At 46.4% G+C, this 20,682-nt stretch overlaps 1 protein-coding gene across 6 annotated transcripts in view; it reads left to right on the forward strand.

Moving 5' to 3' along the window:
• CABIN1 (calcineurin binding protein 1) overlaps positions 1 to 20,682 on the forward strand; it is a 143,637-nt gene that overhangs the window by 46,252 nt on the left and 76,703 nt on the right. For all 6 annotated transcript variants that reach the window (XM_036276178.1, XM_036276176.1, XM_036276180.1 and 3 more), the window contains exons 20-25: positions 8,045 to 8,206; positions 9,004 to 9,210; positions 9,402 to 9,547; positions 12,798 to 13,059; positions 15,205 to 15,465; positions 19,565 to 19,716. In XM_036276178.1, the coding sequence (XP_036132071.1) occupies positions 8,045 to 8,206; positions 9,004 to 9,210; positions 9,402 to 9,547; positions 12,798 to 13,059; positions 15,205 to 15,465; positions 19,565 to 19,716 (1,190 nt within the window). The remainder of the gene's footprint in view (positions 1 to 8,044; positions 8,207 to 9,003; positions 9,211 to 9,401; positions 9,548 to 12,797; positions 13,060 to 15,204; positions 15,466 to 19,564; positions 19,717 to 20,682) is intronic.

Below are 20,682 nucleotides of genomic sequence, written 5' to 3' on the forward strand. Positions count from 1 at the left end.
TTGGCACACATTAGCCATCTGCTGTGTTTGCTATAAACTTGTCTTCTAATAGAAACAAAAAGTTACAGGACGGTTAGTTAACATGCTCTTTATTACCTTCCTTCCTTCACTTTCTTGAAATTGGTATGTATCTTTTTGGTCATATTTTTATATCTATTACATAATGTATATCAAGAAATAGTGCATAATTGCATGGGTTAAATTTTACATTCAAAATATCATATAGTATGTAACCTCTTACAGCTTATTTTTATTCACCAATTCACTATGATATTTTCACATTGATACAAAAAAGTCTTGCTCATAATGCATGGTCACTCGCCTGTCTAACCCTCCCCTGGCACAGTCCACATTATTTTGAAGCAAATCTTAGGCATTATTTCACTTCACGTATAAATATTTGTTACCATAATTTTTTTTTTATTCATTCTCCTAATGATAGCATTAAGGTTGTGTATACATTTATGTGTGTGTATGTGTTATAAGCAGTATTGTGGTTAGCATCCAACAAGTTGTTTTATTTGTACATGTGAGAGTTTTTCTAGTGTGGATTTCTATAAAAGGAATTGTTAGGTCACAGGGTTTGCACATTTAAACTTTAAAGACTGTATTTTCCAGACTGTTCTCCAAAATAGATGAACTAATTTTATGTTTTTCATGGCATTGTGGGAATTTCCACACATCCCTGTCAGCTCTAAGTACTTCAGACTTAAATGTTGATGCCTCTTGAGAGGGTGAGGTGGTATTTCATTGTTCTTTTTTATAATTGATTAATATTAGTGATGTTGAGTATCTGTATGTTTACTGGCCCTTTGGTAATTTGCTGTTCTTATAATTTGTCCATTTTTCTATTGGATTTGTTTTTTCTTGTTGATTTGTAAAGTTCTTTTTATACTCTGAATTCCAGTCTTTTGTTTCTTAATATATTTTAACAGTTTTACATGTACATTGTGTATGTGTGTTCAGTTCTATTCCTGTGCAGTTTTATGTGGTGTGCCTTTAATTTTGTACATTTGTTTTGTAAAATTTTATTTTATTTTTTTCTTTTTAATTAATTAATTAATTAATTTTTGTTACAGATGTTTCTCCTTTTCCCGCCACTATTCCCCCCTCCCCATCCCTCCCACCCTGTCTCCAGCTTTGTTGTCCATGTCCATTGTTCATGCACACATGAACAATGTGGTTTATCTCTCCCCCATCACCCCCTTCTGGGGATTGTCAGTCTGTACCCCACTTCCATGTCTCTGGGACTACCTCAGACTGTTATGTTCATTATATTCCACAAATAAGTGAGATCATATGATACTTGTCTTTCTCTGTTTGGCTTGTTTTGCTTAGGATAATACTTTCCAGGTCCCTCCATGTCGTCTCAAAGGATAAGAGATCCTTCTTTCTTACAGCTGCATAGTACTCCATTGTGTATATGAACCACAGTTTTTTTATCCATTCGTCTACTGATGGACATTTGGGCTGTTTCCAGATCTTAGCTATTGTAAATAGTGCTGCTATGAACATGGGGATACAGATATTCTTTCTGATTGGTGTTTCAGGCTTCTTAGGGTATATTCCTAGAAGTGGGATCACTGGGTCAAATGGAAGTTCAATTTTTAATTTTTTGATGTAACACCATATTGTTTTCCATAGTGGCTGCACCAGTCTGCATTCCCACCAGCAGTGTATTAGAGTCCCCTTTTCTCCACACCCTCACCAACACTTGTTGTTTGATGATTTGTTGCTGGTGGCCATTCTGACAGGTGTGAGGTGATACCTCATTGTTGTTTTAATTTGCATCTCTCTGATGATTAATGATGTTGAGCATTTCTTCATATGTCTCTTAGCCATTTGTATGTCCTGTTTGGAGAGGTGTCTATTAAGGTGATTATTGATATGTACTTATTTATTGCCATTTTTGTTTAGTTTGGTTATATTTTTCTCCCTATTTCTTCTACTAATTACAACAGTCCTTTTAACATTTCTTGCAGTGCTGGTTTGGTGCTAATGTATTCCCTTAGCCTTTTTTTGTCTAGGAAGCTCTTTATTTGACCTTCTATTTCGAATGATAGCCTTGCTGGTTAGAGTAGTCTTGGGTTCCGATTCTTATTTTTCATGACCTTGATTACTTTGTGCCATTCCCTTCTGGACTGTAGTGTTTCTTTTGAGAAGTCAGCTGATAGCCTTATGGGGGTTCCTTTGTAGGTAACCTGTTGCTTATCTCTTGCTGCCTTTAGGATTCTCTCTTTGTCTTTAATTTTTGGCATTTTAATTACTATGTGTCTTGGTGTGGGCCTGTTTGGGTTCTTCTTACTTGGGGTTCTCTGTGCTTCTTGAACTTGAATGCCTTCTTCCTTCACCAAATTAGGTAAGTTTTCTGTCACTATTTCTTTGAATATATTCTCTAACCCTTGCTCATTTTCTTCTTTGGGGACTCCTATGATGCGAATATTACTACGTTTCCAGTTGTCCCACAGTTCGCTTAAGCTGTCTTTCTGTTTTTTAATCGTTTTTCCTTTTGGTTTTCTGATTGGTTGATTTTTTCTACCCTGTCTTCTAATTCACTGATCCATCCGGTCCTCAGCTTCCTCTACTCTGCTGTATAGACCTTCCAATGTGTTCTTTATTCCTGATATGTCATTCTTGATTTTTTCTTAGTGGTTTTTAATTTCCAATTGGTTGATTTTCAACATCTCTGTGTCCTTACTTATGCTGTTGAGCTTCCTCAAGATCATGGCTCTGAATTCTAGCTCTGTTAACTTGCTTAACTGCTCCACATTTATCTCATCTTCGGTAGAAGTCTCTTGTTCTTTCATTTGGCTTTTGTTACTGTGTTTCACCATTTTGGCTATCACAGTGGTCTTTGGACCCTGCCAGATTTTCCCTATGAGTGTTGGTGTTCTGCTGTTTGTGGCTCCCTCTCTTGGGTTTCGATGAGCAAGGGAGGACACATGTTAAAGACCACTGTCAAGTCTTTCTTTCCTGGTTAGAGTTGCTAGCCCAGGAATGGTACAGTTATCCTCTAGCTCTTTGCCTGGAGGCTATCAGTAGTGGTTACTTGAAGAGCCTTGACTTCTCAGTTGAATGAAAAACTCCCTCAGGTGCTCAGCATAAGGGGATTTCCCGAGGGTGGGGCAGCTGCTGGTTGTCAATGAGCCTCAATTTGCATATCAATGGCCACAGCATGGGGTTGAATCTTCGAGGGAGGGGCCACTGCCTCTCCCCAGAGCCCTGGGAGGTAGTAAGATGGCCACCATCCTGCCTGGCTCCACCTCAGCAAAAGCTCTGAGCCCCCTTCAAATCCCAAGTGTCCCCATACAGTTCCAGTCCACTCCGCCCTCCCTCTGCCGGAGCCCAAGGTGAGTGGCTGTGGCTCTTTTAGCATCTGTCCTGGCTCTGCGCTGTGGAGCCACCTGGGAGTGTAACCTGAGGGCACTGCTCACAGCTAAGGCCGCTGTTGTCTGTGGGCTCCCAGCCCCCCTCTCACGCCTTGGCAATCCTACCAGGATCGAGTCAGTGTCCCTGGTTATATGATCCTCGCAAGCTGCTTTTCTGTTGCTTTTTCCCGTGGATTTGTCTTTATTTTATTTTTATTTATTTATTTGTTTGTTTGTTTATTTTTATTCTCACCTGAGGACATTTTTCCTTTTCCATATTTTTGTTCAGATAGAGTGGGAAGGAGAGAGGAGGAGGAGAGAGAGAGAAACATCGATGTAAAAGGGACACATCGAGTGGCTGCCACCCACATGACCCAACCAGGGCCGGGGACAAACTGCAACCGAGGTACATGCCTTAGCGGGAACCGAACCCGCGTCTCTTGGGACCACAGGCTGACACTTTAACCACTGAGCCAAATCGGCCAGGGCAATTTGTCTTTATTTTAGTTGTAATTCCAGTTTGGTCCTGGGAGACGGTCTGTGTAGCTTCCATTTACTCCGCCGCCATTTTGGAATCCCATAGTTTGTCACTCCTTATCTAGAGCTCTCTTTCTCTCGTTTTTTTCTTTTGCGGGATGATAAATTTTAACCTGTTGTTTCTATTTCTTTTTTTTTTTTTTATCCTCACCCGAGGACAGTTTTCCATTTTTTATTCAGACAGAGTGGGAGGGAGAGAGAGGAAGAGAGAGAAAGAAACATCGATGTGAAAGGGACACATCAAGTGGCTGCCTCCCACACGACCCAGCCAGGGCTGGGGACAGACTGCAACCAAAGTACATGCCCTTGGTGGGAACCGAACCCGAGTCTCTCTGGACCGCAGGCTGTAGCTCTAACCACTGAGCCAAATCGGCCAGGGCTGTTTCTCTTTCCTTCCTTCCTTCCTTCCTTCCTTCCTTCCTTCCTTCCTTCCTTCCTTCCTTCCTTCCTTCCTTCGGACATTTTTTGATATTTTGTTCAGATAGAGTGGGAGGGAGAGAGAGACATCGATGTGAAAGGGACACATCGAGTGACTGCCACCCACATGACCCAACCAGGGCCAGGGACAAACTGCAACTGAGGAACATGCCCTTAGTGGGAACCGAACCCAGGTCTCTCCGGACCGCAGGCCGACGCTCTAACCGCTGAGCCAAACTGGATGAGCCAAACTGGACAGGGCTATTTCTTTTTTTTTTTTTTTTTATCCTCACCTGAGGACATTTTTCCATTTTTTGTTCAGATAGAGTGAGGGGGGGGGAGTGGGGGAGGGAGAGGGAGGAGAGAGGAGAGAGGAGAGAGGAGAGAGAGGAGAGAGAAACATCCATGTGAAAAGGACACATCAAGTGGCTGCCACCTGCACGACCAACCAGGGCTAGGGACAAACTGCAACCGAGGTACGCGCCCTTAGCGGGAACCGAACCCAGGTCTCTCTTGACCTCGGGCCGATGCTCTACCTGCTGAGCCAAACCGGCCAGGGCTCAGGGCTATTTCTTTAGTGACTATAGTATAGGTCCATTTAGATTTTCTCTTCTTAAGTCAATTATATTTTAGAATAGTGTCCACATTAAGTATAAAGTTGTTCATGTGTTTGCTTATGATTTAAAATGTCTCTCTGCTACCTGTAGTTATGCCTCATTTTTTATTGCTTAAATTATTAATTTGTCTTTTTCCACCCTTTTTAAAAACTAGTCTTTTCTGAGGTTTATCTAAATTATTTTTTCAAACTGTCAGCTGTTGGTGTATTTTTATCTATTTTTTCTTGCTTTCTAGTTTATTAACTACCACTTTAATACTTTTTTTAAACATTTAATTTATGGGTTTTAAAAATTTACCTTTTTTTTGCTCTTTATTTATCTTCTCTTTTTTAGATTTACTTTGTGTTTTTTCTAATTTATTGAGTTGAATGATTATTTTAGTATTTACTCTTTTAATACGTGCATTGAAGGTTATAATTTTTTCCCAAGTACATTTTTTAGCTACATGCCATAATTTTGACATTTGGCATTTGCTATCTTTATGTACTTGATTTCTGATTTTATTCAATAATGTTTAGATAATGTGGTCTGTATTATATCTAGTCTTTCGTATTTGTTGAGACTTTCTTCTTATCTAGTTTTGGTCAAAATCTCATGGATGTTTGAAAAGAATGTGTATTTGCTAATAGTTGGGGGTAACAATAGCGATTAGATCTGCTATCCATAGATATCAATTTTTAATTGTGTTGTTCACATCCTCTGTAATCCTCACTAGTGTTTTCTCTTTTTTTTCCAGATTACAGATACTTTATTTTCCCATTTTATAACTTATCTTTATTGTTGAATGTATTACAGATGTCCCCTCTTTTTTTCCCCATTGACCCCCTCCTCCCCAATCTCATACCCCTCCTGCCTTCCCCACACTATTGTTGGTGTCCATTGGTTATTCATATATGCATAGAAGTTCTTTGGTTTATCTCATCCTGCCCTCCTTACCCCCTTCCCTTTGAGGTTCATCAGTCTAACCATTAATTTGTACTTATTTCCTCATCTTTTTCACCCATTCCCCCAGCTCCCGCCCATCTGGCAAGCATCAAAAAGTTCTCTGTATCTTATGAGTCTGTTTCTGTTCTGCTTGCTCATTTTGTTTCTAGATTCAATTGTTGATAGATATGTATTAATTGCCATTTTATTGTTCATATTTTTGTTCTTCTCCTTCAAGAAAACCCTTCAACATTTCATATAATACTGGTTTGGTGGTGGTGAACTCCTTTAGCTTTTTCTTATCTGGGAAACTCTTGATATGTCCATTGATTCTAAATGATAGCTTTGCAGGATAGAATGATCTTGGTTGTAGGTCATTGCTTTTCATCACCTTGAGTATCTCTTGCCACTCCTTTCCAGCCTGCAAAGTTTCTTTTAAGAAATCAGCTGAGAGTCTTATGGGAGCTCCTTTGTAGGTAATGAACTGCTTTTCTCTTGCTGCTTTTAAGGTTCTCTCTTTGTATTTAACCTTTGGCATTTTGATGATGATGTGTCTTTATGTGGACCTCTTGGGGTTCATCTTGTTTGGGACTCTCTGTGCTTCCTGGACTTCCATGTCTGTTTTCTTCACCAATTTAGGGAAGTTTTCTGTCATTATTGTTTTAAATAGGTTTTCAATTTCTTGTTCTCTCTCTTCTCCTTCTGGCACCCCCATAATGCGAATGTTGGCATGCTTGAAATTGTCCCAGAGGCTCCTTACGCTGTCCTCATTTTTTTTGGATTCTTTTTTCTTTTTGCTGTTCTGATTGGGTGTTTTTTTGCTTCCTTATATTCCAAATCAGTGGTTTGCTTCTTGGCTCTACTATTGATTCCCTATAAATTATTCTTTATTTCAGTTAGTGCATCCTTCATTTCTGACTGGTCGTTTTTTATGTTGTTGATGTTCTCACTAAGTTCCTTAGAGGTCTCCTTAAACTCCTTGAAACTCACTAATTTCCTCGAAGGTCTTACCAAGTTTTCTGAGCAACCTTATAACCAGTGTTTTGAACTCTGCATCTGATTGATTGCTCTTTTCCTGGAGTTTTGTTCTTTTCTTTCATTTGGGACATGTTTCTTTGTCTCTTCATTTAGGCTGCTTCTCTGTGATTGTTTCTATGTTTCTATGTATTAGGTAGAGTTGCTGTGTCTCCTAGGCTTCATAGGGTGGCCTCTTGTTGTAGCTGTCCTGTAGGATCCAGTGGCACAGCCTCTTTGATCACCCCAGCAGGGCCCTTGAGGTGCACCTCTTGTGTGGACTGTCTACCCTTCTGTTGTAATTGAGTCTTGATTGCTATTGGCACGTCAATGGGAGGGATTTACTCAGGAAGATCAGCTGCAAGGACTGCCTGTGCCCACTGACCACTGGCCTCTGACTACCTTGGAGGATCATATGTGCAGGGGCCCACCACACAGAGCAAGACTTACTTCATCAGGGCTCTGGTACCCACTGGGTCCACTCATCAAATGTGTCACTTGTGGAGGTGGTTGGAAGGTGGTGTTTCGATATGGTCTGAAGCTGTCCACTGGGTGTGCTGGCTCTGAGGCAAGGTCAGCCATGGCCTGTGTTCTATCCGGGGACACCTGACATAAGCTACAAAGTGATCTGCCCATGGCTGCTTCTTGTACTGGGCTTGGAGGTGCCCAGTAAAAGCCAAGTTGTGAACCAAGGCTGGCTGCTTCTGTCACTAGTGTTTTTTTTTTTTTTTAAGAGAGATTCCCTCAACCCTAATGGGATTTATCATCTTATAATCATTTGTTTAATTAACTGCCCTGCATTGGAATCTGAGCTTCTTAAAAGCAGGGACTATGTTGCACTGTGCCTAACAGAGGAAGGTACTCAGTAAATATTTGAGGAACAAATGAATGGCTAAATAAATGAGTAAGAATTTCTCAGAAGGCTGGTAGAAGCTGACTGGGTGTGCTGAAAGGAGGGCCACTTGGCAAGCCCCTTAGTAGGCTACTGCTGGAGCTGGGCCCAGAATGGCCCCTGTGGGGGTCAGACTCTTTCCAGAAAATGGGCCCAATAATCATGGCCTCCTCGGGTTAACAGAGTAGATAGAGTGTTGGTTCCCTGGGGCCCTGCTGTCCCAGGGAGGCTTTGGGCCCTCTCTTCAGGCATCTCTTCTCACCCATCCACTGTAGGTACGAGTTCTCCAGAAGGAGCTTGCTGCATCCACTTCTGAAGACACACACCCCTACAAGGAGGAGCTGGAGACAGCCTTGGAGCAGTGCTTCTACTGCTTGTACAGCTTCCCCAGCAAGAAGAGCAAGGCCAGGTACCTGGAGGAGCACTCGGCCCAGCAGGTGAGGCACCACACCAGGCCCGCTGCCCCACCTCTGCTGGGAAGAGTGGGACTCAGGGAAGCAGGGGCTCTGAGCACTCCTGAAGGATGTCATTTGCCAACATGCAGCTTCAAAGTCCCAGGCTGAAGTTGCATAAGGAGGACGAGAAGATGGTCCGAAGTATTTGATTTTTGCACAAAGTGTTGACTAATCATTCAAGAATGCAACATGGCAATTTTTAATGGATTTTCTTTTTAATAATTTGGATAATATGGATAATTTCTTAGAGATTTTTCATTTTTTATTGTTTTGGATTTTAGAGCACCATTGGGAGTATTGGCTCCCAATACTGTCCGTTATTCTCTGATCTTATGAATTCCATCCCTGAATGTAAGCTCCTTTGGGCAGGGCCCCTGCTGTGGCCATTGCACAGTGTGTGGACCCGCCCTTTCCCAGAGCAAGCACTTGGGCAATATTTGTCAGCCAAGTGATTGATGAGGCAGCTGAGGTGAGGAGAGGGTCAGTGGCCCATGGTCCTCACTCTCTGGCTTGGCCATGTGGACTCACTAAGTGCAGCCCTCAGTTTCCAGCATTTTTTTTTATGAAGACCAGGCTTTAGCCGGTTCCTTTTTGCTCTTCAGAAACTTGGGTTTAGGGATTTTAAGGGATATTTACATTTTTCAATGTATATAAGACTTGTTTTAGACTCTCTAATACATTGTAACCTTGTCTGCATCAACACTGCATTTTTCTGGAAGATCTTTCCCTTTGTGCTTTGCCCTGACCATACTATGATCGGCCTTCTGTCTTTTTTCAAGGTGGACCTTATATGGGAAGATGCCCTGTTTATGTTTGAGTATTTTAAGCCCAAGACCCTTCCTGAATTTGACAGCTACAAGACCAGCACTGTTTCTGCTGATTTGGCTAACCTCCTAAAGAGAATTGCCACCATTGTGCCCCGCACAGAGAGGCCAGCCCTGAGCCTGGACAAAGTCTCTGCATACATTGAGGGGACCTCGGCTGAGGTAGGGGCTATGTCCTACCTTCTCCTTCAGCACTGCTGCTGGTGTGCCTTGGCTCTTCACCAGAAGTCAGGGCCGTGAGAAGCGAGGGTCTGTCCTGTGCTGATGTGAATGGTCTGGATTTGAAGCATTACTGGTCACATTTGAGTCCCTCTGGCTTCACCTTCCCTTATCCTTGCCCTCTCACCTGCCAGGTACCCTGCCTCCCAGAAGGGGCTGACCCCTCCCCTCCAGTGGTGAATGAACTCTACTACCTGCTGGCTGATTACCATTTCAAAAACAAGGAGCAATCCAAGGCCATCAAGTTCTACATGCATGACATCTGCATCTGCCCTGACAGGTGAGTGGCTGGCCGCAGGGACCAGTGGACCTTGGTGTGAGGCCAGGCTGGTGGGGCAGCCAGGTTGACTTCAGCTCAGCAAGCTCTTCCCTGCCCATGGCATGGAGGCCAGGGAAGAAGAAATGACAGAGTGGTTTAGGCTCTACAGTTCTTAGGAAAAGTTCTCTGTAAAAAGAAAAACAATGGAGAAAGCCTCTTTCTGGAAGACCCCCTGGGATGGGCATTGAGATCAGAGAAGGTATGAGGTGTCCTGACCTGCAGGGCAAGAGTGTGCAGCCTGGCTCCATCCTGTGGGTTGTGTGCTACCCCCTTTCCTAGCTCCTGCTCTGGGAGGTTGGCTGGTGTGTACTCCTGCTTCTTCCACTGCAGTGTCTTTAAGGGATGTTTTCTCATTTCAGGGATGGTGGAGTAATAGAAACATTAAAGCAGGAGTTCTCATTCCTTGCTCTGACACAGTGCTTTGTTGGCGGTAGTTATAGTCACAATAATAAATGTAGAAGAGCCTATTGTGCATTAAGCTCATGCCTTCTTCCTACTGTGTCCTGGTAGCTTTTTATTAAAATGTAGTGATTGACCTGCGGGTCCTGAGGTCCCTGCTAGGCTCATAAAGTCTGACTTGCTTGACTGAGTGGGCATATTTTCTCATGGCTGCCACACCTCGGAGGTAAACCTTGGGTCAAGGTCAAAATGAGGTTACGCTCTGTGGCTGAGCTGCATCTGAAGGGTCCAGAGTGGTATGTGCAGGCAGCCTTCCTGGAAGTAACCAGGGGCACCCATGTTGGTTTTCCCCTAACCATGGGTAAGCCACCTCTTCCATCTTGTCAGGATCCACCTGGCCATGGGAAAAAGGGGCTGGGATCTGAGTGTAGAAGCCAGTTTTCAGGGCTTATAGCTTGTGGGAAAGGTTCTGACCCCCTTTTACTCAGCCTGGGTTTCTACCAGGTAGGGAGCCGAATGCTAGTGGCCTTAGCTGTCTTCTCGCGGGTCGCTGTGGACTGGTGTGGTAGAACAGACCAACACTCAGGCTAGCTGAGTGCTCACTGTGCAAAACAGCGGGGAGTCACCTCCTCTGCACTGCTGCCTCCATGTCTGAGGGTGATCACACCCACCTTTCCATGGGGAGCGAGAGCCTAGCATGGCACCTCTCATGTGACAGTCCCTCAGTTAGCAATGTGAAGGTCATAACGCTCAATTGGGCATCCCTCCAATCTGCACACCCAGCTGTGTAGAGGATATCAATTCATCAGATCACCAAGAGCCCTGCTAGAGAAGTGGGGTGTCCTGTGAGGACCTGCTCCAGGACCAGGAGGGACTTGGTGGCCTGGCCCTGGGCCTCCTTTGTTCCAGCCCTGACAGTTACATACCGGGAAAGACAGACTCAGCCTCATCTTCTGTGCTAGCCAAAATGGAAGTTTCGATACTGGTGTTTTTTTTCTTTAAATCTTCTGAGCCCACTGGGTATAGGCGAAGCCTACAGCAGACAGCTGAGTGGATAGTGGAATGTTCTGGCTGCAGTTGGTGGTTCCTGCAGTAACACAGAGTCTGTGAGGATGTTAGTGATGTGGCCCAACTTGGCCAGGTGTTTTGAAGAATGGTATTTGGGAAGGGTGAGGCTGGGAATGGTTCCCCGTACAACTCATCTCCATTGCCAAAGAAACAACTCTGAGCCCAGTGCCAGGACTGGGCCCGCCCAGCACACGGGCTCTGGACACTTCCTCCTTCTGAAATCGTGGTGTCACCACCCTTAAGGGTCCCATTGTCCCTTTAGGTCAGCACTGTCTGAGTGTGGGCTGTGCACTGCTCTGCTAGAATCAGGAACCCACATCACACAGAGGAGCATTTTAAATGTTGTGACAGTGTGTCTGTGTTCTTGGTATTTGTGACAGGAAGTAGCAGTTTCCATTTTGGTACTCCTGTAGGCATAGGAACATGCACCCTCATGTGGTCTCTTTCCTTAAGGTGAGGGTAAGGGGAGTTGCTGAAGGCGCTATGGAAATTAAGAAAGGAAACTCCAGGGTGTGACAGGAGCTGGCCTAGTAGACGGTCCCTAACTTAGTTCCTAGCATCTGAAGGGGAATTTGATACACCTACCTTCTTGCTCCTTTCCCCAGGGTGACCTGAACAGAACTGCGGGAGACTTGGTGGCCCTGGACCCCCAGGCCTCTGAGGAGAAAAGGGTACACTCAGCACCCCCCATGAAGGATATGGCCTTCATTTTTGCTGCTTTTCTATCACCGTTAAGCCTTTAGGTCTTTGTTCACTTCTCGTCTTTGGGTGCCTGGAGTGCAGCAAAAGTACATGCGAGCTTCACAAGTTTCCTCTGTCCTTACCACATTTTGGGGACTGTCAAATAGTTCAGGAAACCAGTTAGCCAGTTTAAAGTCAGTATAGCAGCGGGTTAAGAATGATCAGCGTATGGAGAATAGCATCTGCATGTGACCATCACCTTTTCTGTTCTCTGCACCAGCACTCGGAAAACTCCAGGCTCTCTCAAGTGCCCAGAAATTGTCCTGGTCTTGGTGTCTCTGTGGCCAATTCACCCTTTCAGAGAGGCTTCTGCATTCTCACCATCAGTTTCTTTTGGGTCATTGTAGAATAGTAAGCTCAGCCATCACATGGTTCCCTCGCACTCCATCTTGCTGCTGGGAACTACACTGGAGATGGTCCAGAGGGAGAATGGGGTAGAAGCTGGGTGGTCGTGGTCTCAGGGATCTTGGCTGCACTGTGCTTTTGGTCAGGGTGTGTGTCAATGGCAGACTCTGCCAGTGTAGTTGGTTAGGGTTATAGCCTTCCTATCGCCTTGGGGCCATTGCTTCTCTGCCTTGTAGAACATCCCTTTTTCTTTCCATCAGAGACATTCTGTAGGTAACTCCTCAAAGCAGAGGAGCAGAGTCCAGGAGCCACCCATGTGGGAGAGCACAATTTGTGCTCTAGTTGGTGATTTTCTTAGAGCAGTTACTGAGTACATGTAAGGTGCTGATGAACTTAAAATACATGCCTGTAGTGCTCTCACAGCTCTTCTTCTTGAGGTAGGTCTTCTTAGCCATATTTCACAGGTCAGGGACTGAAGCTCAGAGACACGATTGGTCAGGTCATAGTCATGCAGTTAGTGAATAATGGAGCTGGGTTCTGGGCCCTAGTTTGGGAGGTGGGCTCCCATGGTGGCTGTCTTCCTTGCTCTCTAGGCTGTCATGACTCCAGTGCCATAAGGGCAATGGTGTGTTTACAGGTACTTTTGTCATGACCACAGGTTTGATTCCTGGGCGGGCATGGCCCTGGCCCGGGCCAGTCGCATTCAGGACAAGCTGAATTCTAATGAGCTGAAGAGTGATGGGCCTATCTGGAAGCACGCCACGCCTGTTCTGAACTGCTTCCGGCGGGCCCTGGAGATCGACAGCTCCAACCTGTCCCTGTGGATCGAGTATGGCACCATGTCTTATGCCTTGCACTCCTTCGCCTCTCGGCAGCTGAAACAGTGGAGAGGCGATCTGCCCTCCGAGCTTGTGCAGCAGGTAAGGAGGGGCACTGGGGGGCTGCTATCCAGCTGTCTGACCAGAGTGCCCTTGGGTCAGCAAAGTTCTGTCCTAGCCATTCTTCACTCTTGTCCACACAACCATGCTGAGGGCTCATGGATGATTCTCCTCATGAGACTCAAGCCTTGGTCAGTGACAGTGTGGTACCTGGTCTTTGGACACCCAGTCTAGTGTGTCCAGATTCAAGGCCAGCTGTGTGGCCTGAGTGAGGACCTTGCCATCTTTGCTGTGGTTTTGGCTATAAATGGGCTACCATTCCTTCTTTGTGGCAATATTTTAACAGCCACATCTCCTGAGTCACTCTGACTAGCCAGCCCTGGGCCAGGGCCCCGGCCATGAGAGAACTGAGGTGCCATGCAGAGGGGCCCCTCCTGCTCTGAGCATGGAGAACTGGTGTGAGGGTGTCTAGCAGAGTTTCTGAAACAGGGCAAGACCCTCAGTGGCTGTTCCTCCTGTTCCTGTTTGAAGTGTTCTGACTGCCACACCTACCAAGGGCAGGGACACTGGCAGTGTGTCCTTTATGTGAGGCTCCCCCTTTTGGGAGGGATCAGCATGGTGCCAGGTGGGGAGCCTTTTCACAGTCACCCTTTCTTTCTCAGTGGGTAGCCATATGAACCCAGTGGCAGAGCTGGGCAGGCAGAGAGCTAGTGACTTGGTCAAAACCACTCAGCTACGGAGCAGTCTGTAAATGACTACCTTTTTCTTACACAGATTTGCCTCAGAATCCCATTTGTGCAGGTTTATGATGGAGTCATTTGGTTTGTGCCATGTTTTGGCCTTATACCATGGTTCTTTCTATCATATTTTACCCCATGTTGGTTTCTTGATTCCTAGGTGGTAATCTTTTCTTGGGAGTATTTAGCATAGAGTACTAGGGGTAGCACTAGTCTCCTATGTGTTAGCCCCAGGGCCATTGCTATAGGAGATTCATAGAAATAAGCATTTACGGGACAGATGTCTATAGGGCAGCCTCCCCATGCATGATGGAACAGAGGTGCTGCTTTCCCTGGCTGTGAGCAGCACCCTTTCCAGAGCCTAGTGCCTAAAGCCTCTCCCCTCTTCTGGCCCCTGAGATGAGATGGGAAGAGGCTGCAGCTACCCTGCCATCGAGCCAGGACCATGAAGAGAAGAGGCTGGATATCTGGGGTGCTTGGAACAGCTGCCTCTGTGCTCCACACAAGCAGTGTTCACTCCAGCTCCCAGTCTGGGAGCTCTGGCATGAAAGGACGTGGGTGCACCTGATAGCTGACATCCTGCATGGATAGCACCCAGGAGGCTGGCCCAGAATCTCATATAGGGACTGGAAAAGAGGTTCTCTGAGTCAGAAACCCTCTTAGAATCTGACGCTCTGTCCTAGCAGTGTCCATCTATATAGTGCAGTGCTACAGATACGCAGGATCCAAGTTAGTGGAGCTTGGGTGGGGCTCGGGGATCTGCCCTTCTATAAAGCACCCTAGGTCCCTGGAAGGGTGTGGAGAGAGGGTGGGAAGTCCTGCTGGACTCCAGGGGTGTACATTCTCTCTGGTGCTGTGGAGCTGGGTGCTAAGCGCACAACTTCTCCAGCTCTGCTTGCCCACCCTAGTGAGAGGATGAGAGAACAAGGTGCTCACTGCCTGCAATGGAGGCTCTTCTCAGAATGTTACCTCTGATCACTTGGCCTCCTCCGGCTGTGGTGGCAGAGCTACTGTTGGCTTTGTCCTCCTGGCAGTGATGGCCAGCAGCCTACGCAGCCCATGGCTGTCTTCCCCTCCCAGGCACAGGGCCTCACTGTGGCCACATAGGTTGTAGTTGGGATCTTTAGAAGGATGTCAGTAGGTACTTTATAAACACATAAACTGATATTGCAGGGAAAGGTAGAAGAAAGAACATGGAGTTGACTTGAGGTAACCCGTGTTTCAGTTCAGCTCTGTTGCCTTACTTGGTGTGAGCTTCTGAGTTCCCAGGCCTCTCCACAGGGTCCCCAGCTGTGAAATGGTGATAGCACTTCTGTGTCTCAAGGTTGTTGAGAAGGATTACCAATTTGCAAACAAGGCAGCAGGGCTACTTACAGGATAAGGCATGATCTGGTCGTGCAAGTTCTGGTTGTATGCCTAAGGCCAGCCTGGTCTCGTGGTCTCATTACAGATGGAGGGTCGGCGTGATAGCATGCTAGAGACAGCCAGGCACTGTTTCATGTCAGCGGCCCGCTGCGAGGGTGATGGTGATGAGGAGGAGTGGCTCATCCACTACATGCTGGGCAAGGTGGCTGAGAAGCAGCAGCAGCCACCCACCGTTTACCTGCTGCACTACCGGCAGGCTGGCCACTACCTGCATGAGGAGGCTGCCCGTTACCCCAAGAAGATCCACTACCACAACCCACCTGAGCTGGCCATGGAGGCCCTGGAGGTGACACTGTGCCGACTCTGGGCGGGGAAGCAAGGCAGGGGAGGGCCAGTCTCCCCGTCTACCTGGGGACGAGGCATGCGGTCCCACTGACTCCCCTGCATCCCGATGGAAACTTCTGTTTAGCAGCTTTGTGTGCAATTAAATTAAAGCATCCTTTCCTCTCTCTTTCTAAGGGGTGCTTGTCATCCTTTCTGGGAGAGTGAGCGTTTTATTCTTACCTCCCAGAAGAAAATCGTCCTTCCTCATTAGCACACAGGTTCTGAGAACCTGGCTTGAGGACACTAGAGCAGTGCAGCATTCACACTCTGCAGCTGGCAGGGGGAGGGCAAGCACCCTGCTCTCCAGGTGCAGATGAGACATCTGAGCGCTTACCTTGGCAGGACAGCCAGGGGAGCAGCGTGTTCTTTTAACCCCAGATTTGGGGTCTCCCACTGCTCCCCAAGAGCAGAGAGCACTTGTTTACTGCTTGGGTTTGCTGTTTTCTGGACCATTTCCCATGATGCTTTTTTTTTTTTTTTTTATACATGCCCCTAGTGGGAACCGAACCCGGGACTCTCTGGTCCGCGGAGCGCTGAGCCAAACCAGCCAGGGCACATTATACGTCTTACTGATGCTCATAGCAGTCCTGTGAAGTGGGTTGGGTGGCCATGACCAGCACATTCTGTAGGGAGGAAACTGAGGACATGTGTGGATCCAGATATACTTGGCCTGGCCCAGGATTCTCCACTTCCTGAGGCCCAGAGCTTGTTAGTTTTGCCCTTTCTGAGGCTGGGTGCCTAGCTCCCTACTCCCATGTGCCCAGCTTCTGGGAGTTTGGGGCAGAATCTACTTGCTTACACCTTTTCTGCCTTTATGTATTTTTTTCTGACTATAAAATTAGTGTAGTTCATGCCCTGGCTGGTGTGGCTCAGTTGGTTGGGTGTCAATCCATGCACCAAAATGGTTGCTGGTTTGATTCCCTGTCAGGGCACATACCCAGGTTGCGGGCTCCATCCCCAGTTGGGGGCATGCAGGAGGCAGCCAATTGGTGTTATTCTCTCACATGGATGTTTCTCTCTCTAAAAGTCAATAAAAATATTAAAATTAATATAGCCCTGGCAAGTGTGGCTCAGTTGGTTGGAGCCTCATCTCATACACTGAAAGGCAGCAGGTTCGATTTCTAGTCAGGCCATATACCCGGTTTCCAGGTTCAATCCCTGGTCAGGGCGCATAAGGGAGGCAACCAGTCAATGTTTCTCTCTCACATTGATGTTCTCTCTCTCTCTCTCTCTCTCTCTCTCTCTAAATAAATGAAAAACATCTCCTTGGGTGATGATTTAAAAAATAAAATAAAATTAACACATATTTATGGTTAAAACATATACATATATAAGAATCAAACAATTTAGAAGTATTTAAAACAAAATGTTAAAGCCCCCAGTGATTTTCCTACACCAGTCATACTATGTATAGTTTGGGCATGACTTTATCTTTCTAGATATTTTTCCTGTTAACATATAGATACATTATCATTTAACAACTTGCCTTTTTCACTGGACAAGATGTAGTAGAAGGAGTTGTGGGCTTCCTTCCGTGTCCTGTGCCCTCTAGTCTGGCTGGGCATCCATGTATTTGCCTGTCCACTTCTTCATGGATTTGGTCTTCTCCTCCACTTTTTCCATAACAAGGTGCAAGCAGGGCATAGTCCTGAATATGTATCAGGGAGCACATAACTGAGTACAGTTGACCCTTGAGCAATGAAGGGGTTAGGGATCCCGGCTACCTATGCAGTTGAAAATCCAGGCCTTCCACATACTCAGATTCCCAACCATCAGTTGATCTTTGAACAACGCAGGTTTGGACTGCAAAGGTCAATTGAAAAAATCCCATGTATACGTATATCTGCCCAATTAAGACATGCATTGTTCAGGGTTCAACTATATTTCCGTTGGTCATTTAACATTGTATCCAGAATGTCTTGTTGCTCTAAAACATTGTACTGATCTATGAACTTTTACGTTTTTTTATCAACCTAGCTAGTATCCTTTTTAATATTTCATTATCTTGTAAGCAAGCAGTATGTCTCATTTTTAAAAATTTGCCTTTTTAAAATGATTCATGCTGAGTAGTATTTATAGCAGCTGTTTGGGGGCCATATTTGCGTGGGGCGGGATTCATCTGCAAAACTTCCTATTGAGGGTGTCTTCAGCAGTTTCCTGGTTGCTGTCTTTTCACAGCCCTCGGTTCACATCCTTCCCCATCACAGTTCTTTCATGCTTTTTACTCCAGCTTCATGTGCATTTGACTTTTGGCCTCTGCTGCTACCTGGTAGGTCCAAGGACAGGCAGGCAAGATGGTGGTCCCGTGGGACCCAAGGACTTCCAGATGAGGAACTGAGGCCTCAGCTGTGTAGACTACCCTTCTCAAGCATACCACACTGGCTCTCAGGAGAGCGGGCACTCTCTTGCTTTAAAAGTGACATTTCTCTTAAGAATTAAACCTTGCCCTTGTAAAAATTCTCCTTTGCTGTTGAGCTCTCATTCAGAATACTTTACCTGCCGCTAAAATAAACTTTTCCAGTTTGATACTTTGCCCCTCCTGCAAATGTGGCCACCTGGGCACCTGTGGTGCCTCAAAGGTTTCCTACATCTGAAAATGGAGTTGCTGGTCCAATTCCTCTGTTCCGTGGGTGGGCTAGAGCGGGGAGGGCTCTGGACTGGGCTGCCCCCTTGAGAGTGCCGCCAGGGCCAGACCTGCAGGCATCTCACCTGGGTAGGTCCTTGGCTACATCTCTGGAGAACCACCTCTGGGTGAGGGGAGGCTGGTTAATCAGGGCCTGTAGCCACAGTGGTTCTCAGCCCTCATGGCACTCATTTTGCCATCTGAAGGAGCATGTGTCACAGGTGGGAGCCTGCATTAAATCCACACCTGGGTGGGAAGGTGGGGTCAAGTTGCCTATGGAAGTTGCCTGTGTGTGGTGTAGCATTTACTTGGGGGCAGTAAAGGGCAGGAGACAGAATGCACCTGGGTTTAACCTGACCCTGGACTTTCTGGCAGTAAGGACTTGGGCAACTTACTTCACACATTTGTAAAGGGATTCAAGGAAGTGAAGGGGAAGGAATAGGACCTGACTGACTCAGCAAGCCTCTGCCCACCCTCCACCCACTGGGTGGAGCTTCTTAGAGCTTGCCTAGGTGCTGGGACACAAATCCAGCCTACTTCTTGTCTCAAGGAGTCCAGTGAGGAGACAGGTGTGGAAGCTCCCTTTCTATGGATGCCAGGAGAGGGGCACAAAGAGGGCAACAGTGTGCCTTGGTGGGAGGGGCCCAGTGAGCAGAGCTGAGGGGTTATTACTCTCATTATCTTATCACCACATTCCTGGGTTACTGGGTAGATGATTAGGCTGGAATGCTGATAGTTTGTGTATGTATGAATTGTCAGGGCTTGCTTTGAATAAGTAATAGGTTGGCTGGTTTAAAAACTAATGAGGAGCCCTGGCCGGGTTGCTAAGTGGTTAGAGCATCGTCCCGTGAACCAGAGAGACCAGGGTTCAGTTCCCACTAAGGACAGGTACCTCAATTGCAGTTTGTCCCCGGCCCTGGTTGGGGTCGTGTGGGTGGCAACCACTCGATGTGTTTCTCATGTCGATGTGTCTCACACGTCGATGTTTCTTTCTCTCTCTCCCTCCTGCTCTATCTCAAGATAAAATGCAAAAAAACAAAACTAATGAGGAGCTTAGTCAGTGTGGTTAAGTAGATTGAGCATCATCTCATGGACTGAGAGGTCCTGGGTCAATACCTGGTCAGGGCACATGCCCTGGTTTTGGGCTCAATCCCCAGTAGGGGGTGTGCGGGAGGCAGCCGATTGATGTTTCTCACATCAGTGTTTCCATCTCCCTCTCCATTCCTCTTTCTCTAAATAATCAATAAATTCTATCTCTCCTCCCTTCATCTCTTTCTAAAAATCAATAAAGAAAAACTATAGAAAATAAAAAATCAATTAAAACATTAAAAAAAAAACGAATGAGGAAAGGTAGTATGTGGTGGCATGTCTCCCATCAGGGTCTCACTTCCTGTGTGGCTGACTGCCCATGGAACAAACCTGAGTGTCATCCCCTTAGGTATACTTCCGGCTCCACGCTTCTATCCTGAAGCTCCTGGGGAAGCCTGATTTTGGGGTTGGTGCGGAGGTCTTGGTCAACTTCATGAAGGAGGCTGCAGAAGGACCCTTTGCCAGGGGTGAGGAGAAGAATACACCCAAAGCTTCAGAAAAGTGAGTAGCACACTCTCATCTAGCAGCTAATCCCCAGTGTACCGTGATGGTTCATTTATAGCAAGGTGGGGTTCAAGGGGTACTGCTGAGTAAACCAGAGTTCATGGAGTTTCTGGATCTCATCTGGAGATACCTGATGGTTGGGCTGAGGCACTTGAGAAGGAGAGGCTGAGTATGTTTCCAGTCACCTCACCCTGTGGCCATGTCCAGGTCATCCTATCCTCCAGGATAGGTCCTGCAGAGAAGCCGCATCCTTTCTCCTTCCCACTGGGACGCAGCTCTGCCCTGTGCAGAACACTGTAGGAGAGCAGTTTTCACGTTGCTGACTCGTGCTCCTGGGTCCTCTTCCAGGGCCTCTCCCAAATCTGGGGGCCCTCTGAAGGCCTGGTCTACTGCCCATTCTTCCAAGAAACAGGGAGGAGTGTGGGAAGCATGGACTCTTTGTGGTATCATAGGGCTCAAGGACACTGGGGCCCTGGTGTGGCCCCCTCATTGGGTCTGAGACAGAACCCCAGGCCTCCCCTTGACTGTGAGTTGTATCAGTGGGTGTCCATATCCTGGAGCTTTGGCTCAGCTCACCCCACCTCTGGACCTCTGCCTGGCTATGCACTGCTCAGGACTCAGCTGAGTGCCAGAGGGACCAGCACCCAGGCCCTGTCCTCAAGGACAGGTTTATGGGGGAGATGGGCACACACATGGCAGGTAACACAGGTGGATGTAGTATGCCCAGAAGTTACATATACGTATTTTTCAGTCACAAAGAGCCCCCAACTTAGTGATGTTGTCTTTTATTTATCATAATTCTTTCTCAAAAAATTTAAAAGATACAAGTGGCATGTGAATATATTCTAGTCGTAGAACATTCTGGCATTTTATAAACAGAAAAACCCCTCTCTTCCCCAGAGTTAGCCACTGTTCACAGTTTAGTTTCTCAAATAATTTTCTGTCATTTACACACTTACACTT

This window comes from Molossus molossus, unplaced genomic scaffold (assembly GCF_014108415.1).
Source record: "Molossus molossus isolate mMolMol1 unplaced genomic scaffold, mMolMol1.p scaffold_m16_p_22, whole genome shotgun sequence".
In the NCBI taxonomy this organism is placed as follows: Eukaryota; Metazoa; Chordata; class Mammalia; order Chiroptera; family Molossidae; genus Molossus; species Molossus molossus.